This window comes from Rattus norvegicus, chromosome 19 (genome assembly GCF_021556685.1).
Source record: "Rattus norvegicus strain SHRSP/BbbUtx chromosome 19, alternate assembly SHRSP_T2T, whole genome shotgun sequence".
NCBI lineage: Eukaryota > Metazoa > Chordata > Mammalia > Rodentia > Muridae > Rattus > Rattus norvegicus.
Window position 1 is genome coordinate 49,163,470 of NC_141552.1, and position 21,224 is coordinate 49,184,693.

Genomic DNA, 21,224 nt, shown 5'->3' on the forward strand with positions numbered 1-21,224 from the left:
TCCGAAAAAAAGAATCAAAAAAAAAAAAAAAAGAAAAAAGAAAAGCAGGAAGTTGGGGCTGGAGAGTGGCTCAGTGGTCAAGAGCTGTTTTTACAGAGGACCCATGTTTGCTTTCCAGCACCCATAATGGATGGCTCCCTGGGAGCCAATGCCTCTGGCCTCTAAGGGTATTTTCGTTCATGGCCATATAACCTCCCATGCTCCATGAGATTTAAAATAATCAAAACAAGCTCAGCATGGTGGCACACTTTAAATTCCAACCCTGGGGAGGCAGAGGCAGTGGGGAGTCTCTGAGTTTGAGGTCAGCCTAGTGGTCTACATAGAGAGCTCCAGGGCAGCCACTATCACATAGAGAGACCCTGTCTCGTAAAACCACGCATGGGCTAGAGGGATGGCTCAGCATTTAAGAGCACTGAGTGCTCTTCCAGAGCTCCTGAGTTCACAACCATGGTGGCTCACAACCATCTGTAATGGAAGTTGATGCTGTCTTCTGGTGTGTGTAAAGACAGCAATAGTGAATTCATATACATAGAAAGTCTTTAAAAAACATACACACCTGTATATACCATATATATGTTTATCATATATGTATTATCATATAGATGTACAGAGTTCAGGGCAGGGTCAAGTCTGTGGACAAAGACTGAAGAGATGGCAGGGTCACTATGAAAGAAGGGAATTGTTGGTCCTAGCTGCCCATGCTATCCCAACTCTGAGGTGGCTGAAGTTGAAGAATAATCAGTTGGAGGCCACCCTGTGTCTTAGTTACTCTTCTATTGCTGTTAAGAAACACCACGACCAAAACACACTTGGGGAGAAAAGGGTTTATTTGGCTTACATATTCTAAATTACAGCCCACTGAAAGAAACCAAGGCAGAACATGGAGGCAGGAGCTGATGCCGAGGCCATGGAGGGTGCTGCTTACTGGCTTGCTCTTCCTGACTTGCTCTGCCTGTTTTTCATATAGAACCCAGGACCATCAGCCCAGTGCTGGCACCGCTCACAGTGGGCTGGACTTTCCCATGATCACTAAGAAAAATCTCCTACAGACTTAACTGCTCAGTCCGATCTTATGGAGGCATCTTTTGAAATGAGGTTCCTTCTTTTCAGAAGGAACTTATTTTTTGCCAAGCTGACAGAAAATTTGTTGTGGTAAATGCTCCAACCCGAATAAGCCCATGCAAAGAAAACACAACTCAATTAATACAAATACAAGCTATGTGCCTAGATTGGGCAGATCTACCATTACACTACACTATTCCCCTGGCTATGAGATCCCTTATAACCCTTTATAACTTGCAGTTTCTCCATCTCCTTCCAACTCCTCTTTGTCAACCCCTTCTGCCTTCTCTCTCTCTCTCTCTCTCTCTCTCTCTCTCTCTCTCCCTCCCTCTCCCAACTCTTCAGCTCCACCTTCCCTCACCCAATCACTGGCTTTCGCCTTTATTTTACAAGTTAAAATGGGGAGAAATTCTGATAAAGTCACCTGTGTCCTGAGTGCTGACTAGGCAGCCCTTCTTGAGGAAGTGGAATTAGTGTCAAAATACAAACAGCTTCAGGGCAATCCACACATTAACTAGTCAAGACTTTGGGCCATGTCGTAAGCCTTTGTCTTTAAAAGGAAGGAGGGAGCTCATCTTTGGATGCTTGTCCACAGTACAAGCAAAGGTCATTGTTAGCCATTTTGTACCATCCTTCCTCTAGTAATCCCAACTCCTAATACTTTGAGTGCTTGTGGAATGGTGCATCATTAAATCCCAGTTGAAAATAGTGACCCTTCCAGGAGTCTGTCTGTGGCCATCTGAGACTCTAGTTTGGCAAGATGTTCATGCTAGCCAGTGCTCAGGGCTGTCTAAGTCTTCTAGCATCCCCCCCCCCCCCCGCCCCGTCTTGGCTGTGGACTTCTGACTGTCCCTGGCCTTGGCTGACTCTCTACTGTCCTTCACCAGACCCGTCTGTAGCAACCTTCTATGGGTGCAAGAGATTAAAGTATTGGTTAAGGTATTGGTTAGTGTGCTTTAAAATATCCTGTTTTCTGGTGCTAGAGAGATGGCTCAGTATCTATGAGTACTTGTTGCTCTTCCAGAGGACTACAGTTTGATTCCCAGTACCCATATGGTGCCTCACAACTGCCTGTAACTCTATTCCAGTAAACTGAAGTTCTTTTCTGATGCATACAAGTGGGCAGAAATACTCATACACATAAAGTAAAATCGTTTAAAAAATTCCTAAGCCATGAGGTGGTGGCACACCTTTAGTTCCAGCACTGGGAGGCAGAGGCAGGTAGATCTCTGTAAGTTTGAGCCAGCTTGGTGAGTAACAGGATACCCAGAACTACAGAGAGAAATCCTGTCTCCAAAAAACAAAACAAAATTTAATTAATAAATAACTTCCTATTTTGCAACAAAAACTAAGAATTACTGGCATTAACATGGGTCAGCTGTTTACCAAGAAGAGGGAAGAAGAGGTGAAAGGTGGGACAAAAGTCTTGGGACCAAGTGTCCCAAGAGTACACTTGGCTTTCAGAAGGAAGTTATGTGGAGGGTTATTTCTCAGAAGCACTGGTCAGCTCTCTCCTAGTGTTGGCATATTATTAGTGTGAGCCTTTTGCCTAGTCTGCCTGGGCCACAGTTCCTGGCTCCAGTCTTATGCCCTTCCTGAGTCCCCAGGCTTGCAAGGACAGGGGCTAAAGTGCCAACATGAGCTCTTGAGCCCTGTTCTTTGCAGGGGAATCTTACAAATAAATGGTTCAGACTTTCGGATTCACACCACTTCCGACTCTACTCACGTGCCGCACTTATAAATAGGGTGACAGACCTTTTGGAACAGGCTGATCTAGCTTCTTCTCCCAGACCTGTTTCTTGGGTCCTACCTGCATTTCTACTGGCAAGGCAGACAGTAAAATTTTCCTGAGCATAGGCGGCCAAACCTACATGCCCCCTGGGGATGTCAATGTAAAGGCTGTATAAAGGTCCTGAACAACTGCTGGTCACCCAGTTCCAAAACAACGATCTAGGACTAACTTCCTCTTTTCTTGTTTAGAGAGAGGTTGTTCAGCCACAGCAAATGATGGACAAGTTTTCGGTTCTTCTAGTGTGAGAAGGCTAGGAATTAGGAATGAGAACTACTTGAGTGTTGACTTTGAGAGTTGTACTATGTTTGGGTACACGGTGAGATGAGGCTGTTTAGCTACAGCAGGACGACAGAGGGAAGATAGGCAACTCACATCGGTCGATCGATGCGTTCGGCGCGCAGCACAGTCCCGGAGGTGGGCATGGGCGGGTGGTGAGCTTCGGTGGGAGGGACGTTCGTAGCGGAGAGTTACAATTGGTAGAGCCTTAGCAAAAGGCGGATCCTTAGCTGCGAGCGGCGGGGTAAAGCGCGACACTGCGGCCCCGGCCTAGGCACGATCCTTAAGCAAAGCAACGTCTTGGACCTGCGGCCACAGTCTCATGCCATGGATCGCCATCTCTGCATTTGTCGCGAGATCCAGCTCCGGAGTGGCCTCCTGTTCCCTTTTCTTCTACTAATGATGCTGGCAGACCTAGCGCTCCCGGCCCAACGTCACCCCCCGGTGGTGCTGGGTGAGACTCTTGTGCGGCGGGGTGGTGGGTGAATCCTGCAGGATCCAGTGCAGCCAGGGTCTGCTGGGCCGACTACTCTGTTGTGCATCTGCTTTAAGCACGAAACAGAGCATTTGGTTCCTAACCTGGGTCAGTTCTGTTAGCCCACCTCCCGCCATACTGGGCATGGGTGTGGTCTGGCACCCTCTAAAACAAGAGAGCAAGGTAAAGAGATACTGCCCGGTTTTCCACTCCCCCTAACTGCATCGGCTCCAAACCTTGCCTCGCCATGCCCCCATTTCTTTGCTGGAAAGACTGAGGCAATTCAACCCTACCTCAGCGGGTTCCTAGGTAGTCTCAGAATTGGTCTTAGTCTACCTAGAAGGCATTGCCCTCCTACCCTCTGTATTTCACAGGGAGGGAATGAGTGGTAGCAAGTTTTATCCATGCTGGCCCCCAAATTCATTTCTCTTTGCTCTCAGCTTATGGATTGGATGGCATTGACTTTCGATGGTTGGTTAAGGGAAACAGGATGGTTAAGGGAAGGAAAGACAGAGGAAAGGGTTGGGACAACAGTCCTGAACCGGCGTTAAAGGAGTCAGAGAGCATGCCCCCACTCTCCTCTACCAGACCTAACTACTCCATCCAGGTTGACATTCCCTGCACGCTTGCTCTTTGGTCTCAGACTTGGCTGAGCAGAAATAACAATGTTTCCATACGGTAATCCGCCAGGCTAAAATCTCTAGGAGTCTTAGATGCCTCATTCTGCCAATGGCTGTCATTTTGAACTGGTGTTTCAGTGGCCAGCCAGGACTCCTGAACACAGAGAGGTGCTGAAACATAAGAAACATACACCATATACTCACTCTGCTGGAGCATAAATTCCTGTGCTTTCTGTTTTTTGTTTTTTTTTTTAATTTTTGTTTTGTTTTTGGTTTTGTCTTTTGAAGATGGTTTCTTCAGGTAGCCCTGGCTGTTCTGGAATTCTCTCTGTAAACCAGACTGGACTTGAGCTCAGATACCCACCAGCCTCTGCCTCTCAAGTACTACGATCAAAGGTGTATGCCACCATGCCTGGCTGAGAAACCCTCTCTTGAAAAACAAACAAACAAAAATTAGGCATTCCAGGTCAGAGAAGGGTATGGGGGATTCTGAACCTAGGTTCACTTTGAGATTTGTACACAGTTGACCTGGCCTTTCCCAAGCTTCCTGGAGTGTAGTAACCGTGGCTCTCAGAAATGATGACTACTTTGGATAAGTCAGCCTGAGTGAGTAGGCTCCAGGAAAGCCTTTCTGGAATACACAGGAAGTAGTTGGTTAGAAGATGGCTCCAGGCTGGTTGGAATGGGAAGGCGGGAGGTATGGGTGGTGTGAAGCTCGTGACTTACTGGGTCATCTGGACTTTACCCTGGGGACCAGGGTGAAGTCACGTGTAAGCACATGGAGTTCTGAGGATAAAGACCTTGGCATTGGGATGTGTGCATTCTCTGACCACATACATGTTTGCTAATTATTTATTTATTTATTTATTTATTTATTTATTTATTTATTTATTTGAGGCAGGGTCTTACTCTGTAGCCTTGTCCTCTCTTTGTAGACTTGTAGATCAGGCTGGCCTTGAACTCAGAGATCTGTCTGGCTCCCCCACCCCCACTCCCAGCACTGGGTCTGAAGGGGAGTACACCACCACACCTGGCTTGTTTGCAACATATTTTTGCCTGGATGGATTGGCGCCAACTGCATTCATTAGTCTGTCCAGATTTTGGTTATCTTAAATCATAGCAGAGAAGCCTGAGACTCCGAAAGGGTCTGAGCACCTGCATTCTTGCCCACCTTTTCTTTTTTTTTTTTTCCCCGGAGCTGGGGACCGAACCCAGGGCCTTGCGCTTGCTAAGCAAATGCTCTATCGCTGAGCTAAATCCCCAACCCCCACTTGCGCACCTTTTCAAGGACTGGGGCTTCGGCCACTAACTTAAACCAGAGAGAGTTGTTTCTAGGCACAAAGTGTGGGTCCTGACTTAGTGGAAGAGGTAGCAGAAAATTGATCTTGGAGCAGGAGGTGGGACCTTAGACGAACGGTTTATCTCTCTCAGCCTCAATCTTTTTATCTGTTCTGTGTACAAAGAGGGCCTGCAAGAAGGTTTAGTAGGGGAAGGGGATTGCCACCAAGCCTGAAGACCTGGGTTCTAGCCCCTGACGATTCCAGTTCTGGCAAGTTGTCCTCCAGCCTCTGCATGTGTGCTGTGCTGTGCTCTCATCTTCTCCCTACATGCATTAACAGACTAAGTACACATAATTTTACAATGTATTCGAAGTTAAAGATGACTCTTCCCAGGGATATTTGAAGTAAAAGTTTTGGGTCTGGCACCAAGTATCTCAGGAAGGGGTCATTGCTAATTTTAGAGGCCACACAGCCAGGCAGGGCAAAGGGGTATTTGGTGGCTTCCTCCTTTACCCAGTTCCCCTTCAGTGCATGGAGACATTGACCAGTCCACGTGCCCAGTTCACAGAGGTGTCATGTAGAGGCTCCCATGGTGGGAATTTCCCCCTTCGGCACCCACATCATGAAGGGAGTGGAAGGCCTGTGTCTTCCCACAACACTCTGAAGACATTGGGATAACTGCCCAGGCAAGGACATGTGCTGCGCTGGGTTCAAAGACACTGGTGGGAAAAGTCAAGGGGCTCTTTATAGTGACTGTGAATCTTAAAAAGGGTTTTCTCCTCAGGCGTTGGTAGCACACACCCTTGATACTAGCACTCAGGAGGTAGAGGTAGGCAGATCTGAGTTCTAGGACAGCCAGGGCTACACAGAGAAACCTTTCTAGGAAAAAAAAAGGTGGGGGGGGGGGGAGAAGGGAGGTTGTCCTTGTAAAGTGTTCAGAATATAGCGGGTAGGAGGTAGGTGGTGGCCTGTAAGGTTAGCGGTCTTTAAATGCTGGAAGTTGAAGGGATGGGTGTGACCTTGGGTGTTACCAAGGCCCTAGGGTTTGTGTGGCCCAAAGAGATTGACAAGGGTGGTATCTAGTCATGCTAGGAACTTGGTCACACACCCTGCCCCGTGGCTGGTGTGGCATGTAATTGCAGATCAGCCATGTGCAACACACCTCTCAACCATGTTAAGGCTTTCAGTTTCCTTTGGAACTTCCTGGCCTTTAGCAAGGCCTACAGGCCTTGGTAGGCCTGCTGGTACTAATATAAGGTTCTCTCTTTTGTCGTTTATCATGGCCTCCTTCCGACAAGCCTGTAATTCCAGCATTAGGCAAGTTGGAAGCAGGAAAAGCAAGCTTTTGATGTCAGCAAGACCCCGTCTCAGATAAAAACAAACAAAATATAAGAATACTGCCCCTAGGGGTTGGGGATTCAGCTCCGTGGTAGAGAGCAAGGCCCTGGGTTCGGTCCCCAGCTCCAAAAAAAAAGAAAAAGAAAAAAAAAATACTGCCCCTAGATTTAATTTTTGGCTTACCGCTCTATCTTGTGTCCCACTGCTTGCGGGTGGAGAAGACCTTTTCTTTTTAACAAGCCTGTAGGGTGCTATACATCTAGTGTCAAGGCTGTAGCATTGGCCAAATTTTAGAATTTCTGAAAAACTCCCATGAGCCTCAGAATACCTCCCAGTTAGAGTGTGATCTGGATCCATTAACCTGATGGCTTCCTTCAGTAGCTGAGGTCTCGAGGATTCACAGCCTCTCTTGGGGAACTGACTTTGGTTTTTTTCATTCCCTTCTAAATGGCCTATGAGGAAGTTCCTTTGGAGATCCTGGAAAGTTATTTTTGTCCCATAACGTTACTGACCCTCCCCCCAAGTCTGCCCCCATGGGGTATTTGCTGGCCGCTTCTTTCTCATTAATGCAGGGCTCTTGTTTTTGTTTGTTTTGAAAGCACTAACTTGAGCCTTCTGCCTCAGCCTCCTAAATACTGGATTCACAGGTATCTACCACCATGCCCCAAGGGTAGCATCCACTTTTCTATATATGGGGGCAGGGTGTAAACCTTTTCTTGTTTTCCCAATCCTGGCATTGTGGGATTGCAAAGACGTGTCATGGTGTTCGCCACTCTGGTTGATTCTTTTACAGACTGCAAGAGGCTTGGGAGGGTCACCGGCCTGTCAGAGCCTGAGGCCATGCCTGTCTTTTTCTTCTGCAGTGCCTGGTGATTTGGGTAACCAGTTGGAAGCAAAGCTGGATAAGCCAAAGGTTGTACACTACCTGTGCTCCAAGAGGACGGACAGTTACTTCACACTCTGGCTGAATCTTGAACTGCTCCTGCCAGTTATCATTGACTGCTGGATTGACAATATCAGGTGAGGGCTGGGGCCCAAGATGAGGGATCGATCACTCATCCAAGGGGCCTAGAGAGGCCTTCCAAGTACTTGTCCCCATTCCTCAGTCGATGGGAAAATGACCTCTCTCTTCTAAGCTCTAAGCCCTTGATCTGGTCTGGTTTGGTCAGCACTGGCTGTCCACTCTCAGAAGCATGAATTTCTTTTTCTTCTTGCTGTTCATCTTCTTCAACTATCAGGTCCTAGACTCAGGGTTGGTTTTTTTGTTTTTGTTTGTTGTTGTTGTTGTTGTTGCCTATCCCCTCTTCTTGGCTTCTCCTCTTCCAGCCTGGGTCCTGGCTAAGCCTACCTCTTCGGCTGCTTGTTCCTTCCGCCGTATGTCCACATTTTTACACATTAACGTGCAGGCACAGGGGGTCTCATTTTATGGCCTTGACTGATAAATCTCCCATTCACTCTTTAAAACCTTGCTCTTGAACTGACTCAGTGATAGAGCAGAGGCTGCTCTTACAGAGACCCCTAGAGCAGTGTGGTCCCAACCTCTAACGGTGTGGCCCTTTAATATAGTTCCTCATGTGATGGTGACCTCTCAACCACAAAATTATTTCATTGCTACTTCATTGCTGTAATTTTGCTACTGTTATGAGTCATTGTAAATATCTATTATGTAGGATATCAGATATGCAACCCTAAAGTGGTTTGCCGCCCAGATTGAGAACCATCGCACTAGAAGGTTAGTTCTTGGCATCCACAAGGTAGTTCACAACTGTTTGTAACTTCAGTCCTAGGGGATCCATTGTCTGTCCTCTTTTGGCTTCTTTGGGCACTGCACACATAAACACTCATACACATAAAATAAAATATTAACCCCCCCCCCCCCCCCAAAATCAAAACAAAGCCAAAAAACTGGCCTTTGCTGGTCCTCACCCTTACTAAATTTCATTGGCAAGGAACTAGATTTTACCCAACTCAATATAGGAGATTTTTTTTTCTGTTAAAAAGTAATTAGTATTGCCAGCAGAGTATGGTGATCAAAAATTCCATTCTTACTTTGCTGGTCATCTCTTTTTTTTTTTTTTTTAAAGATTTATTTATTTAATGTACAGCATTCTGCCTGCATATGTGACTGCAGGCCAGAAGAGGGCACCAGATCTCATTACAGATGGTTGTGAGCCACCATGTGGTTGCTGGGAATTGAACTCATGTCCTCTGGAAGAGCAGTCAGTGCTCTTAACTGCTGAGCCATCTCTCCAGCCCTGGTCATCTCACTCTTAAAAAACATGTATGTATGTGTGTGTGTATGTGTGTATATATGTATGTCTGTATGTACGTATGTATGTATGCAGTGCATAGGGGTGTGGGTGTGGAAGTTAGAGGACAATTTGTAGAGATCAGTTCTCTCCTTCCACAGTGTGGGTCCTACAGGTTCTCAGACGTGGTATCTTTACCTGCTGAGCCGTCTTGATTTCCATGTCAGGATATAATCAACCCAAACCTCATCAATTACTAACATAAATATGTTTGTAAACTAGAAACAAGGTGAGTATGATGGTTTGTCTATAATCCCAGCATTCAGCAGAGAGGCTGGGGCAGGAGGGTTGTCACAAATTTCAGGCCAGCTTGGGTTACAGAATGGGTACCAACCAGACTTAAGGAGCAAGATCCTGTCCCAAGACCCAAAACAAGCATAGACAGATGAATTGGTTCCCTTTACACGCAAGCAAGTCAGTGGTGTTCAGAGGATAACGACACGTGGGCTGTGAAGTAAACATTTCAGTTGGATGACAGAGGTTTTAGTGGTCTTGCTGATTTTTTTTTGTTTGTTTGTTTTTTGTTTCAGAGACAGGTTTGCTCTGTGTAGCCCTGGCTGTCCTAGAACTCACTGTGTAGACCAGGCTGGCCTCAGACTCATAGAGATCTGCCTGCTTCTACCTTCTGAGTGCTGAGATTAAAGGATATGTATATGATATGTTGCCTGTGTGTGTGTGTGTGTGTGTGTGTGTGTGTGTGTGTGTGTGTGTGTGTGTATTGGATGCCTGCCTGCCGAGGGCAGAAGGCATCAATCTACTGGAACTGAAGTTATAGTTATGATCATGAGCTACCATACTGATGCTGGGAATTTAATTACATACTGTGCAAGAAATTTTTCCTTTTATGTTTCTGGGTGTTGAGGCTGCATGTATGTCTGTGCACCTTATGTGTATAGTGCCCACAGAAGCCAGAAGAGGGCGTCAGATCCTACAGGACTGGAATTACTTTACAATATATCTTCTTTTTTTTTTTTTTTTTTTTTTTTTTGGTTCTTTTTTTCGGAGCTGGGGACCGAACCCAGGGCCTTGCGCTTCCTAGGTAAGCGCTCTACCACTGAGCTAAATCCCCAGCCCCCTAACAATATATCTTCTTGTTTGTTTTTGTTTTTTCAAAGCAGAGTCTCACTACATATCCCCGGTTGTGTTGTTCTGGAACTTACTGTGAGATCAGGGTAGCCAACTCACAGAGATGCCCTCACGTCTACTTCCCAAGTGCTGGGCCTAAAGGCCTGCTCTACTACACCCAGCTTATACACTGGATCTTGATCATATACAGCTCCTCCAAAAGACATTCATTTCCCTCCTTCATGTTCTCCTCCTCCCCCTCTTCCTGTTCTCCTCTTTCTTCCTCCTCCTCTTTCCTCCTCCTCCTCCTCCTGTTCTCCTCTTTCTTCCTCCTCCTCCTCCTGTTCCTCCCCTTTCTTCTTCTTCTTCTTCTTCTTCTTCTTCTTCTTCTTCTTCTTCTTCTTCTTCTTCTTCTTCTTCTTCTTCTTCTTCTTCTTCCTCCTCCTCCTCCTCCTCCTCCTCTTCCTCCTCCTCCTGTTCCTCCTCTTTCTTCTTCTTCCTCCTCTTCCTCCTCCTCCTCCTCTTCTTCTTCTTTGTCATCGTCTTCTTCAAGTTTGTTTCTTTTTATTTTATATGTATGGGTGTTTTGCCTTTATATATGTCTATGTACAACATGCATGCATTGCCCAAGAAAACCAGAAGGAGGTGTAGGATCCCTTGAAACTGGAGTTACAGATGATTGTTAGCTGCCATGTATGGGCACTAGAGACTGAACCAGGGTGCTCTGCAAGAGCAACCAGTGCTGGTGATCTTCTTTTCCTTTAGAACTATTTTATTAATTTATTTTATGTGTATGTGTGTTTTTGCTGCAATGCAGTGCCTGGTGCTGCAAAGACCAGGGGGATCTTGGATCCCCTGGAACTATAGTTACTTACCATTTATTATGATCGGACACATGAGTACTGGGAATCAAACCTGCGTCCTTTGGAAGAGCAGCCAGTGCTCTTAACGATGAGATGAGCAGTCTCTCCAGCCCATGTTCTCTCCTTTTAGAAAAATTAATTTCAGAAAATGACATTTTATTTAGAGGTGAATGCACATGCTGTAACACGATTGTATAGGTCACGGAACAGCCTGAGGCATTCATTGTCTACCTCCACCATGTTGTTCCTAGGAACTGAACTCAGGTCTTGAGGTTTGTCAGCTTTGTCCACTGAGCCAATTCTCTGTCCCCTCTTTCTTCTCTTGCTCACTTATTATGATACATGTCTCCTTTAGCTCTGCTCGCTGGAATGATCTCCTTGGGGTGATCCTATGCAGCTGGCTCTAATTGCCATGAGTTCATGCGTGCAATGACCGTGTGAAGACAGCATCTCACAGCACTTCTCCCTCATCTTACATCCTCCCTCCTCTGTGATCTTTCCTGAGCCTTGGGGGGTGTTGATAATAGACATCAGCATTCAGTAGTCCCTTATGCTCATCACTTGATCAGTGTCTTAGTTAGGGTTTCAATTGCTGTGAAGAGACACCATAACCAAGGCAACTCTTCAGACACACCAGAAGAGGGCATCAGATCCCATTACAGATGGTTGTGAGCCACCATGTGGGTGCTGGGAATTGAACTAAGGGCCTCTGAAAGAGCAGTCAGTGCTCTTAACCACCAAGCCATCTCTCCAGCCCCCCAAGGCAACTCTTATAAGGACAATTAATTGGAGCTGGCTTACAGGCTCTGAGGTTCAGTCCATTATCAAGACAGGAGCACAGCAGCGTCCGAGCAAACATGGGGCTGGAGGACCTAAGAATTCCACCTCTTGTTCCAAAGGCAGCTAGCAGAAGACTGGCTTCCAAGTAGCTAATATGAGGGTCTTAAAGCCCACGTACACAGTGAGACACTTCCTCCAACAAGGTCACACCCACTCCAGTAAGACCCTGTCTTAAAACTAAGCAAAGCAAAAAGTTTATTTTACCAGAACTTACTCTTTCTCTTTCTCTCACTCTCTTTTTAGAGAAAGGATTTCTCTGTATAGCTTTGGCTGTCCTAGAATTCACAGAGATCCTCCTGCTTCTGCCTCCTGGGTGTTGGAACTAAGGGAGTGTACCACCACTGCCTCAAACAATTACATTTTTAAAAAGGAATTTGAGGCAGGGTCTTACTGTGTAGCTCAGCTGGACTCCAACTCCCTGTGTAGCCCAGGCTGGAATTGACAATCCTGGGATTGAATGCTGGGATCAAGGGTGTGATTTATCAGTTCTGTCTTCTCATGTGTATGAGTCTCTTGACTGCCCCAAGAGCACACGTGAACGAATGGCTTACACGCTCTAGATCTGTACTAGAATACTCTTAAGGTCTGCATTGTAATGAATTTGCCAAATGATTGAGGCACTCTGGAACTGGCATTGTCTTAAATATGATTTATAGGAAGTGGGGGTATGGCTCAGTGATAAATTACTTGCACATCATACGTAAGGCTCTGAATTTGAGCCTTAAAACCACAACAAAGGGGCTGGAGAGATGGTTCAGCGGTTAAGAGCACCCGAGTGCTCTTCCAGAGGTCCTGAGTTCAATTCCCAGCAACCACATGGCTCACAACCATCTGTAAAGAGATCCAATGTCCTCTTCTGGTGTGTCTGAAGACAGCTACAGTGTACTTATATAAAATAAATGAATAAATCTTTAAAAAAAAAAACCACAACAAAGCAAAATATGACAAACTTACTTTATTGATAAGTAAAGATGGGAACTCAAAAGAATTTAAAAATATTGGCTACAGCCATTTCATTCAGCTGCTAAATCACAGCATCAGAATTCAAACTCACATTGTATTCTTTCTTTTTTGTTTGCTTGTTTGTTTTTGTTTTTCCAAGATAGGATTCTTTGGCCATCCTAGAACTTGTTCTGTGGACTAGTCTGGTCTCAGACTCAGAGAGAGAGCCTCCTGCCTCCTGAGTGTGGTATTCTAAGGTTCCCCTTGCAGACAGAAGTCTCTAAAGGCAGAGACTATGTTTCTCTTTGTTTCTAGATTTATTTTACTACTTTATGTGTATGAGTATTTTGCTTGCTTGTGTATCTTGTGTGCTAGGTGCCAATGAAAGTCAGAGAGGATATCAGATCCCCTAGGACTGGGAGTTATATATGGTTGTGAGCCACCATATGGGTGCTGGGTATTGAACCTGGGTCTTCTGCAAAAGCAAACAAGTTCTCTTAATAGCTAAGCCAAATTGAAGAACACAGTTGGTGCTGGCAAATGTTTGAGCTGATTAGAACTTAATCAATTAGAAGCTTTTCCCAGAGACCTGCTAGCTGGTCCTCTGGGCACTCAGTCTGTCCCGTTGTGTATGCCACCCTCTTTGTTGACTCTTTGGTGTGTGGCTGCAGCTATTCCTGGGCTGTTGATCTACATTTCTATTTCTGTCGTGGAGACACATGGCCTCAGGTGCTGCCAGTGGAGGCACAGGCTGATGCTGACAGAACCTTTGTTTTGGCTCCTCTGATCTGTTTTGATTTTCATCTTGCACAAAGCTGCCTTGGCCTTTAATCATTTTCTGCATTTTGCTGGTATCTACTGAGTGGACTTGGGCCCTATCGTGTGGTCAATGTTAGGGGTTATGACTGAGTTTTGTTTGTTTGCTTGTTTTTAAGATTTATTTATTATATATGCACTGCAACTGTCTTCAGACACATCAGAAGAGGGCATCGGATCCCATTACAGATGGTTGCAAGCCACCATGTAGTTGCTGGGAATTGAACTCAGGACCTCTGGAAGAACAGTCAGTGCTCTTAACCATTGAGCCATCTCTCCAGCCTTCTGTTTGTTTGTTTTTTGAGACAGGGTTTGTCTGTGTAGCCGTGGGTGTCTTGGAACTTGTTCTGTAGACTAAGCTGGCCTTAAACTCACAGAGATCTACCTGTCTATGCCTCCTGAGTGCTGGGATCAAAAGCATGTACCACCATTTAATAGGTATGGATTTTCTGCCTTCCTGTATGCTTGTGTGCCAGGTGTATACAGTGCCTGTGGAGGCCAAAAGAGGTGGAAGAATCCTCTAGAACTGGAGTTAGAGATGGTGTGAACCACCACATGGTACTGAGACTTTAACTCCAGGTCCTCTAAAACAGTGCTCTTAACCACTGAGCCTTCTTTCCAGGCCTCTTGGTAATTGACCTTTAATGATGTTAGTATTCGGGACCACTAATAAATTCAGCTTTTCTTGGGCATATTTGCCTCTGGTGTTTCCTGTTACTTCTCCAGGCCTTGCAGACGCCTGACCGAAGGAAGACTAGAGCAGCTGTATACTGCTCTGAGTTTGGTTCTGGTTTTTATGGCAGGCACAGACGCTCTGCGATGATAAAATCTTGAGTTAGGAGCTGCTAAGTTTGTGGTAGTGTGTTGCACGGCAACAGAACAGCGACAAAGGACTGCTACAAAGAGGGCAGTCTCTATCACTGCGTTTAGGAATTGGTGGCCATACCCCGGATGTTGTGGCTGCTGGCAGGTCATCTCTTCCTGGAGTTCTGAGCAGGTCATGTGTATGGTCCATTCCCTTTCTCTTTGAATGGCAAGCCTTGGGGGAGTGCCTAGTGCCCAGGGTCTACAATGCAGATTTTCTCCTGTCTCTCCCCACCTGCTCCCATCATTCCTCTGTCTGGACCTTGTCCACCCTCTTTCCCACCCATCTGTATAGGAGTCATAGGTGCTCAGGTGAGGTGGCCACGTCTGCTGTGTGCTTTCTTCACTGTCTGCTTTGTTCTGTGGTGTGTTAGGAGGGATGGAAGGCACCAACAAGAATAGGCAGTCTCCTGGGATCGAGAATGGCGTTGGCAGCATGGCAATAGCTGGTACTTTCTTCTGCCTAGTCCAAGGCCCTCCCTCATTCTAGGTGAGGGGACAGCTGGAGAAGGGAGTTTGCTTTGGGGCTCCCCATGCCCACCCCATTAAGTCTCTGGAGTAAGCCTTCATGGAGTTCTCATTGGAATTTTGTTATTCTGAGCCTCTGTACTGTTGGGTTTTTTGTTTGCTTGTTTGTTTGAGACAGGGTCTCTCATAGCCCAGGCTAGTCTCAAACTTATATGTCAATGAGGATATCCCTGATTGCTTGATCTTCCCAACCCTACCTCCCAAGTCCATATCTGGCATTGGTCTCTGTGTTACAAGCTTGCTTTGTTATTACTATTATCTCCTTTAGACCTCAGACCAAACCGGTGTGAGACTGGAGCATGGCTAGGGTCACAGGGCAGAACTGAGACACACTAAGCCTCAGTTACTAACTTACTGCCTTCTCCTGACAGGCTGGTTTACAACAGAACATCTCGGACTACCCAGTTTCCTGATGGTGTAGATGTGCGTGTTCCTGGCTTTGGGGAAACATTTTCTCTGGAATTCCTAGACCCAAGCAAAAGGAACGTGGGTATGTAGCTCTTGCTCAGGGCCTCCAGGGTTTATGACTGGGGGCTCCAGGCTCTGGTGGGCCCCTAGAACATAGGGAGTACTATGTTGCTTTGAAGGGGTAGCCTGTGAGCTTTGATTAGTGGACACAATTCCTTTTCCACTTCAGGGAGACAGATGTCATTGTCTCTGTGGGTGTGGTGTGGGTAGCTAGCACTGGTTATATTTTATGTAATTCTATGCATTCTGTCCATAGGTTCCTATTTCTACACTATGGTGGAGAGTCTTGTGGGCTGGGGCTACACACGGGGGGAAGATGTCCGTGGTGCTCCCTATGATTGGCGCAGAGCCCCAAGTAAGAAACCACCCTACCCCCACCCTGTTCCATTACCTAGGGATTGGGAGGCAGGAATAAGGTAGTCTTGGCCACTAATAGTCCTTGGGCTCTCTCTGAGTCTCTGACTTCCAGTGCAGTGGGCACTGTCACCAGTTCTGATGAGTCTTGCCTTATCTGTCCGTGTCATTCATTCTAGGGTTTTCTGGCCTCTGAGTCTTGGCAGAGGTAGAGACTAAGTCGAAGGGCAGTGGGGGAAGGGCCTCTTTTTCCTTTCTTTATGAACCTTTGGGGGAACTGGTCTGCTTCTATTTAGTTTCCAATCCTCTCTGCACCCCCTAGTCCTGGGTCTGGTCTGTAGATTGGTTAGTGGTTCAGGTCCCAGGACACTTCCTGCCTGACCCCTGCTTGGCTCTGGCCTGCAGATGAAAACGGGCCTTACTTCTTGGCCCTCCAAGAGATGATCGAGGAGATGTACCAGATGTATGGGGGCCCCGTGGTGCTGGTCGCCCACAGCATGGGCAACATGTACATGCTCTACTTTCTGCAGCGGCAACCACAGGCCTGGAAGGACAAGTATATCCAAGCCTTCGTCTCACTGGGTGCGCCCTGGGGGGGCGTGGCCAAGACCCTGCGTGTCCTGGCCTCAGGTAAGACCTCCCTGGCCCCTCATGAATAGCTGTTCCCAGGAATGCTTTCTCATGTCTTCTGTGGACTCATTACTGTGCCAGCATCCTTCATAACTCCTCCCTGGACTAACAGAAAGAAGTCTTCTATTTTAAATGTCCATTTCTGGGGGCCCAATAAGATAAGATGCTCAATAGTAAAGGAGCTTGCTGGGCAAGCCCAAGAGTTTGAATTCAATCCCCAGAACCAGTACAAGGTGAAAGGAGAGAACCAACTTCACAAAGTTGTCCTTTGGCCTCAATGACGTGTGTGCTCATATACATAACATCTACACACAATAATTTGTTTTTGTTTTTGTTTTTTTTCTTTTTTTTTTTTTTTTTTTGGAGCTGGGGACCGAACCCAGGGCCTTGCGCTTGCTAGACAAGCGCTCTACCACTGAGCTAAATCCCCAACCCCTACACACAATAATTTGTTAAAAAGAAAACCAAATATCTATTTTTTTCTCTCCAAAGAAAATCTAACGCTGTGACTGGTGAGCTGGGTCAGCAGGTCAAGGTTGTTGCCAAGTCTGAGGATCTGATTTCAATCCCCAGAACCTACACGATAGGAGGAAAGAACCAGCATTCACAAGTTGTCTTCTGACCTCCACATGCACACTGTAGCACTCATATGAGGGGACACAAGCACGCACACACACACACACACACACACACACACACACACACACACACACAGAGGCAATAAAAAGAATCTAATACTACCCCTGGTTTCTCCTCTCTAGTTGATAGCCCTTGTAATTCGTGTAATCTGTTGTAATCTTGTACACGGAGTGACATAAATTGCTCATTGCTTATGTGTACATACACACAAACAAACACACAGTGCTATACACCCGACTGGCAGAACTTGATTTGACCCATAGTTCTTTGGGGTCTCTTCTCAACCCCCACCTTGCCTCACAGAGGAAGGCTACTGTATCCCGTTTGTGAGTTTCCCCTGCCTCTGTGGGCTGTTCAGGGAGGCAGTAGGTGGTGATCTAGCTGGGTCTGTCTGCTTGGTAGTTGGAAAAATCAATCCTCTCTTGGGCCCTCTCCAACTGACTTGTGTTTTTGTGACTATAGCACCCACCATCTGTAGCCATGAGGCAGGGCCTCTTGGTGCGGAAAGAAGCTGCCCAGCCCCCTCCACCATGACTGAGGGGTCCCCGGGGATCCCTTACTTGGAGACTGTGAACCGGGACCATCTCAAGAATCCCTAGACTGGGGGGCTGGGGATTTAGCTCAGTTATAGAGCGCTTGCCTAGGAAGCGCAAGGCCCTGGGTTCGGTCCCCAGCTCCGGAAAAAAAAAAAAAAAAGAATCCCTAGACTGTCTTTCTGCCATCACTGGTACTGCCTGACACACTTGCTCATCTGATTGTCATGATCAGGCTCATAATCTGTCCCAGCAGTCCTGAATTGAGAGGACAATAACGTCATGGCTCAGTGGCTCAGATGCTTAGATACCGGGAGGATTCGTCACAGCCATAGGCTCTGCCATTCCTGGGCTTACGGGGAGAGATGAGGGCGGGCACCTTCAGAATGGACGGGGAAACGTGATAAGGATTCAGGCGTGGCCGGTCTCAAAGCTTCCATCAGGTGTAGGAAACGGCTTTCAGCTCTGGAAATCCAGGGGTGGAAGAGATGGAAATCCATGCTCTCCTAGGAGTTTCCTTTTCCCTACGGATTCTAGTGGTGGCAGGCGAAGCTGAGGCCCCGGGGTCAGCCAACAATGCCTCTCTGCTTTGAGATGGGGTTGGATAGTGGGCAGTGATAATACTTGAATCCGTGTCTAAGTCGCCTCAGCCCCTGAAATCTCACTGGGTAATGGCAAGAGCTGACTCCAACTGTAGCTCCCCACCCTCTTGCTTCCAGCAAGCAGGTCTGGCCTCCTGGGCCCAAGAAAGGCACATATATTGTTCAAGGCAATAAAACCGAAACAAACAGCAAAAAACCAAAACAGCTGGCCTGTTGACTTGCAGCTTCACCAAAGACAAAACTTGTGCCCACAGGTGTGATAAACACTTAGCAGAGGGTGTCCTTCTCAGATGAGCAACCCTAATAAAGAGCTTGAGGAGGGAGGATGGAGTGCTCTCTGGACCTCTGATAAGGAAACACATAAGGATGTGTGTTTTCCACATACAGAAAGACGGAAAGAGAAAAGCCCGTGGTATGTGGGTGGGGATATGCTGATAACTAACAGTCTAAGGTTATGGAGTATTCACTGAGCCGTGGGCTGGGCTGGTGAACCTCCTTCCTGAGCTGATAGAGCTTTGTCCTTCCAGGAGACAACAACCGTATCCCTGTCATTGGGCCACTGAAGATCCGGGAACAGCAGCGATCTGCAGTCTCCACCAGCTGGCTACTGCCGTACAACCACACGTGGTCACATGAAAAGGTGTTTGTGTACACACCCACAGCTAACTACACACTCCGGGACTATCACCGGTTCTTCCAAGACATCGGCTTTGAAGACGGCTGGTTCATGAGGCAGGACACACAAGGGCTGGTGGAAGCCCTGGTACCGCCTGGTGTAGAGCTGCACTGCCTGTACGGGACCGGTGTTCCCACACCAAACTCTTTCTACTACGAGAACTTTCCTGATCGTGACCCAAAAATCTGCTTTGGGGATGGTGACGGCACAGTGAACTTGGAGAGTGTCCTGCAGTGCCAAGCCTGGCAGAGCCGCCAAGAGCACAAAGTGTCATTGCAGGAGCTGCCAGGGAGCGAACACATTGAGATGCTGGCCAATGCCACTACCTTGGCTTATCTGAAACGTGTGCTTCTAGAAGAACCTTGATTTCCTGTGCCAGGCAAGGCTGCTGCATGGCTGGACCACGGAGCTTCTCTTGGCCTCTCTGACTCTTTCATGGTCTGCAAACCTGGCAAAGTTTGTGACCGTCATCCAAGGTCCTAAGTCTTAGGAGGCATCTGCCTCAGGGGAAATGCTATTTCTCAACCTTCTTATGTAGAATGGCAATGAAGAAGGAAGAAGAAGTGAGTGTGGACTCAGAGGACATTTGATGGAAAGAATGCTGCTACTGATGCTGAATTGTGACCTCACGCTGGCTCTGGAGGCTGGATTGTTTGTCCCTAACTTGGGCCATGCAATCCTCTTATCTTCTCTGGTCTTTCTACTCTAGCTCACTGGGCCCTAGCCTTCCTGTGAGTGAGGGATGTTAGTTACTGAGCTGACGTCCTGTCATAGAAGGTTCCACAGAGATCCTCGGGTGACCTTCCCCCATACTGGCCTCAGGTTGCCTACTGCACTGGCCGTAGGTGGCTAGAGCTGCTGGCTTCCCTGTGACCTCACTGGTAGGCATTCTGAGTGTGGGGTCTTCTGGAGGCAGTCAGGTAAACCCCCTGCAGGCAGGGCAGTTGGTCGTGTCTCCCTGATTCCTTCGGGTTGGGTTATTTACAGTCCGTTCCTACCTCTCATTTAGTGGCATCCTAGCTCTGGACTGGACAGCAGAGGACCTCTCAATTCTGGGGGCCATGTCCTAGGATTCCTGATCTCCCTGCCCGTGATGCAGGTTCCAGTACTGAAGCTGGTTCTGTTGGTTCTGGGACTGTAGTTTAAGAGGGGCGGGGCCTAATGTCATGCCTTCTCTTAAGGTCCTAGGAAGAAAACGAGCTCAAGGGAATAACCATGCTTGCTTAGAGCTTCCCATGAGCCACCTTCTTGAGAATTCCACCACCATGGTGCGCCCTGCTCTGGGGCCTTTCTACCATCTACTTGGGCTGTCACAGGGTTGAGAGGTGGTAGAGTCCCTGCCCAACACTTGCTACCAGCTGAATGGGTTTTGGTTTGCGGGGAAACAGTCCAGAGATTTGAAAGGGCCCCCAAGAGAGCTAGGAACTTAGAGTCCCAGCTAGGGGCTTTTGTTTGTTTGTCCCAGGGATGCCACATAGTCTCTGTGACAGCAGGGATGGGGAATCTCGGCCTGCCTTAGGGACAGTGGACCTGACTATAAGCTTGGATCAGCTTTTAGGTCAGGGTCTCAAAACCACTTGGAGGCTGGACCACACTGCCTTCCCATACCGTTTCTGGCGCTGGACTTACCTTGTTAAGCACATTCCTATCATCTGTCCCTCACCTGAGTGGTGGGACCCCCACTCTGGGTCCTGAGCAAGCTGTACCTCGATTTTGGCAATAAAAGTATTCTGGATGCTGTAAGGTGACTTGTCCTGCTCTGAGCATGAGAGGAGGGAACTGTGATGTATGAAGATGCCATAGAGGTGGGTGCTTGGTCTGTAACTTTACTGAGGCCTTACTCAACATTATCCCTCTGCCTGAACTTCTGTCCTGTTCTCTGGAATCGATTTCTCCAGTAAGACTCAGAAACAGACCCAGAATTGTATCTCTCAGAGTTGTGCTCTTGCCCCCAAGCTGAAGGTGGAGATGGAGGATAAGCCTGCAAATGGCCCTGGCTGGATTCCCTGGGCTCTTCCCCCCTCAGCTTCCGGTGTCAGTATCCTTTGGTGTGGTGCTGATTCCCCTGCAGGCTTCATAGCAGGCAAGAAAAGCCTGTCAGGCGAGGAGAGAGTGAAACTTGGCTCAGTCTGATTTCATGGTTGCGGGTGCTAGACCAGAACTTTTAGAGTCTGGACCAAATAATTTTACTTTAGCCATATTTCGGCACAGCATAATTTTGGGGAAAAATATTCAGATGACAACTCAGTTGC

General features: G+C 47.3%; 1 protein-coding gene across 3 annotated transcripts; it reads left to right on the forward strand.

Moving 5' to 3' along the window:
* Positions 1-3,350: 3,350 nt before the first annotated feature.
* On the forward strand, positions 3,351-20,715 carry Pla2g15 (phospholipase A2, group XV). 3 transcript variants are annotated; one of them, XR_015643421.1, is made up of 6 exons: positions 3,351-3,584; positions 7,707-7,863; positions 15,442-15,560; positions 15,795-15,893; positions 16,298-16,748; positions 17,836-20,715. XR_015643421.1 is itself a non-coding variant. In XM_087594881.1 (6 exons), the coding sequence occupies exons 1-6, from the start codon at positions 3,458-3,460 to the stop codon at positions 18,930-18,932; spliced, it is 711 nt and encodes a 236-aa protein (XP_087451007.1). In that variant the 5' UTR covers positions 3,351-3,457; the 3' UTR covers positions 18,933-20,715. The 3 variants fall into 3 exon arrangements, 2 of the variants coding, with proteins under 2 accessions (XP_087451007.1, NP_001004277.1); XM_087594881.1 differs by having other exon boundaries at positions 16,423-16,522; positions 18,824-20,715; NM_001004277.2 differs by having other exon boundaries at positions 3,430-3,584; positions 16,298-16,522; positions 18,824-20,715.
* The last annotated feature ends 509 nt before the right edge of the window (positions 20,716-21,224 follow it).

Bases quoted from the DNA above. Each gene is read 5' to 3' on its own strand.
- Pla2g15 (NM_001004277.2), top strand. From the start codon at position 3,458: ATGGATCGCCATCTCTGCATTTGTCGCGAGATCCAGCTCCGGAGTGGC. The intron at 15,561-15,794 runs GTATGTAGCTCT...TTCTGTCCATAG, and splicing joins CCCAAGCAAAAGGAACGTGG to GTTCCTATTTCTACACTATG. The intron at 16,523-18,823 runs GTAAGACCTCCC...TTGTCCTTCCAG, and splicing joins CCTGCGTGTCCTGGCCTCAG to GAGACAACAACCGTATCCCT.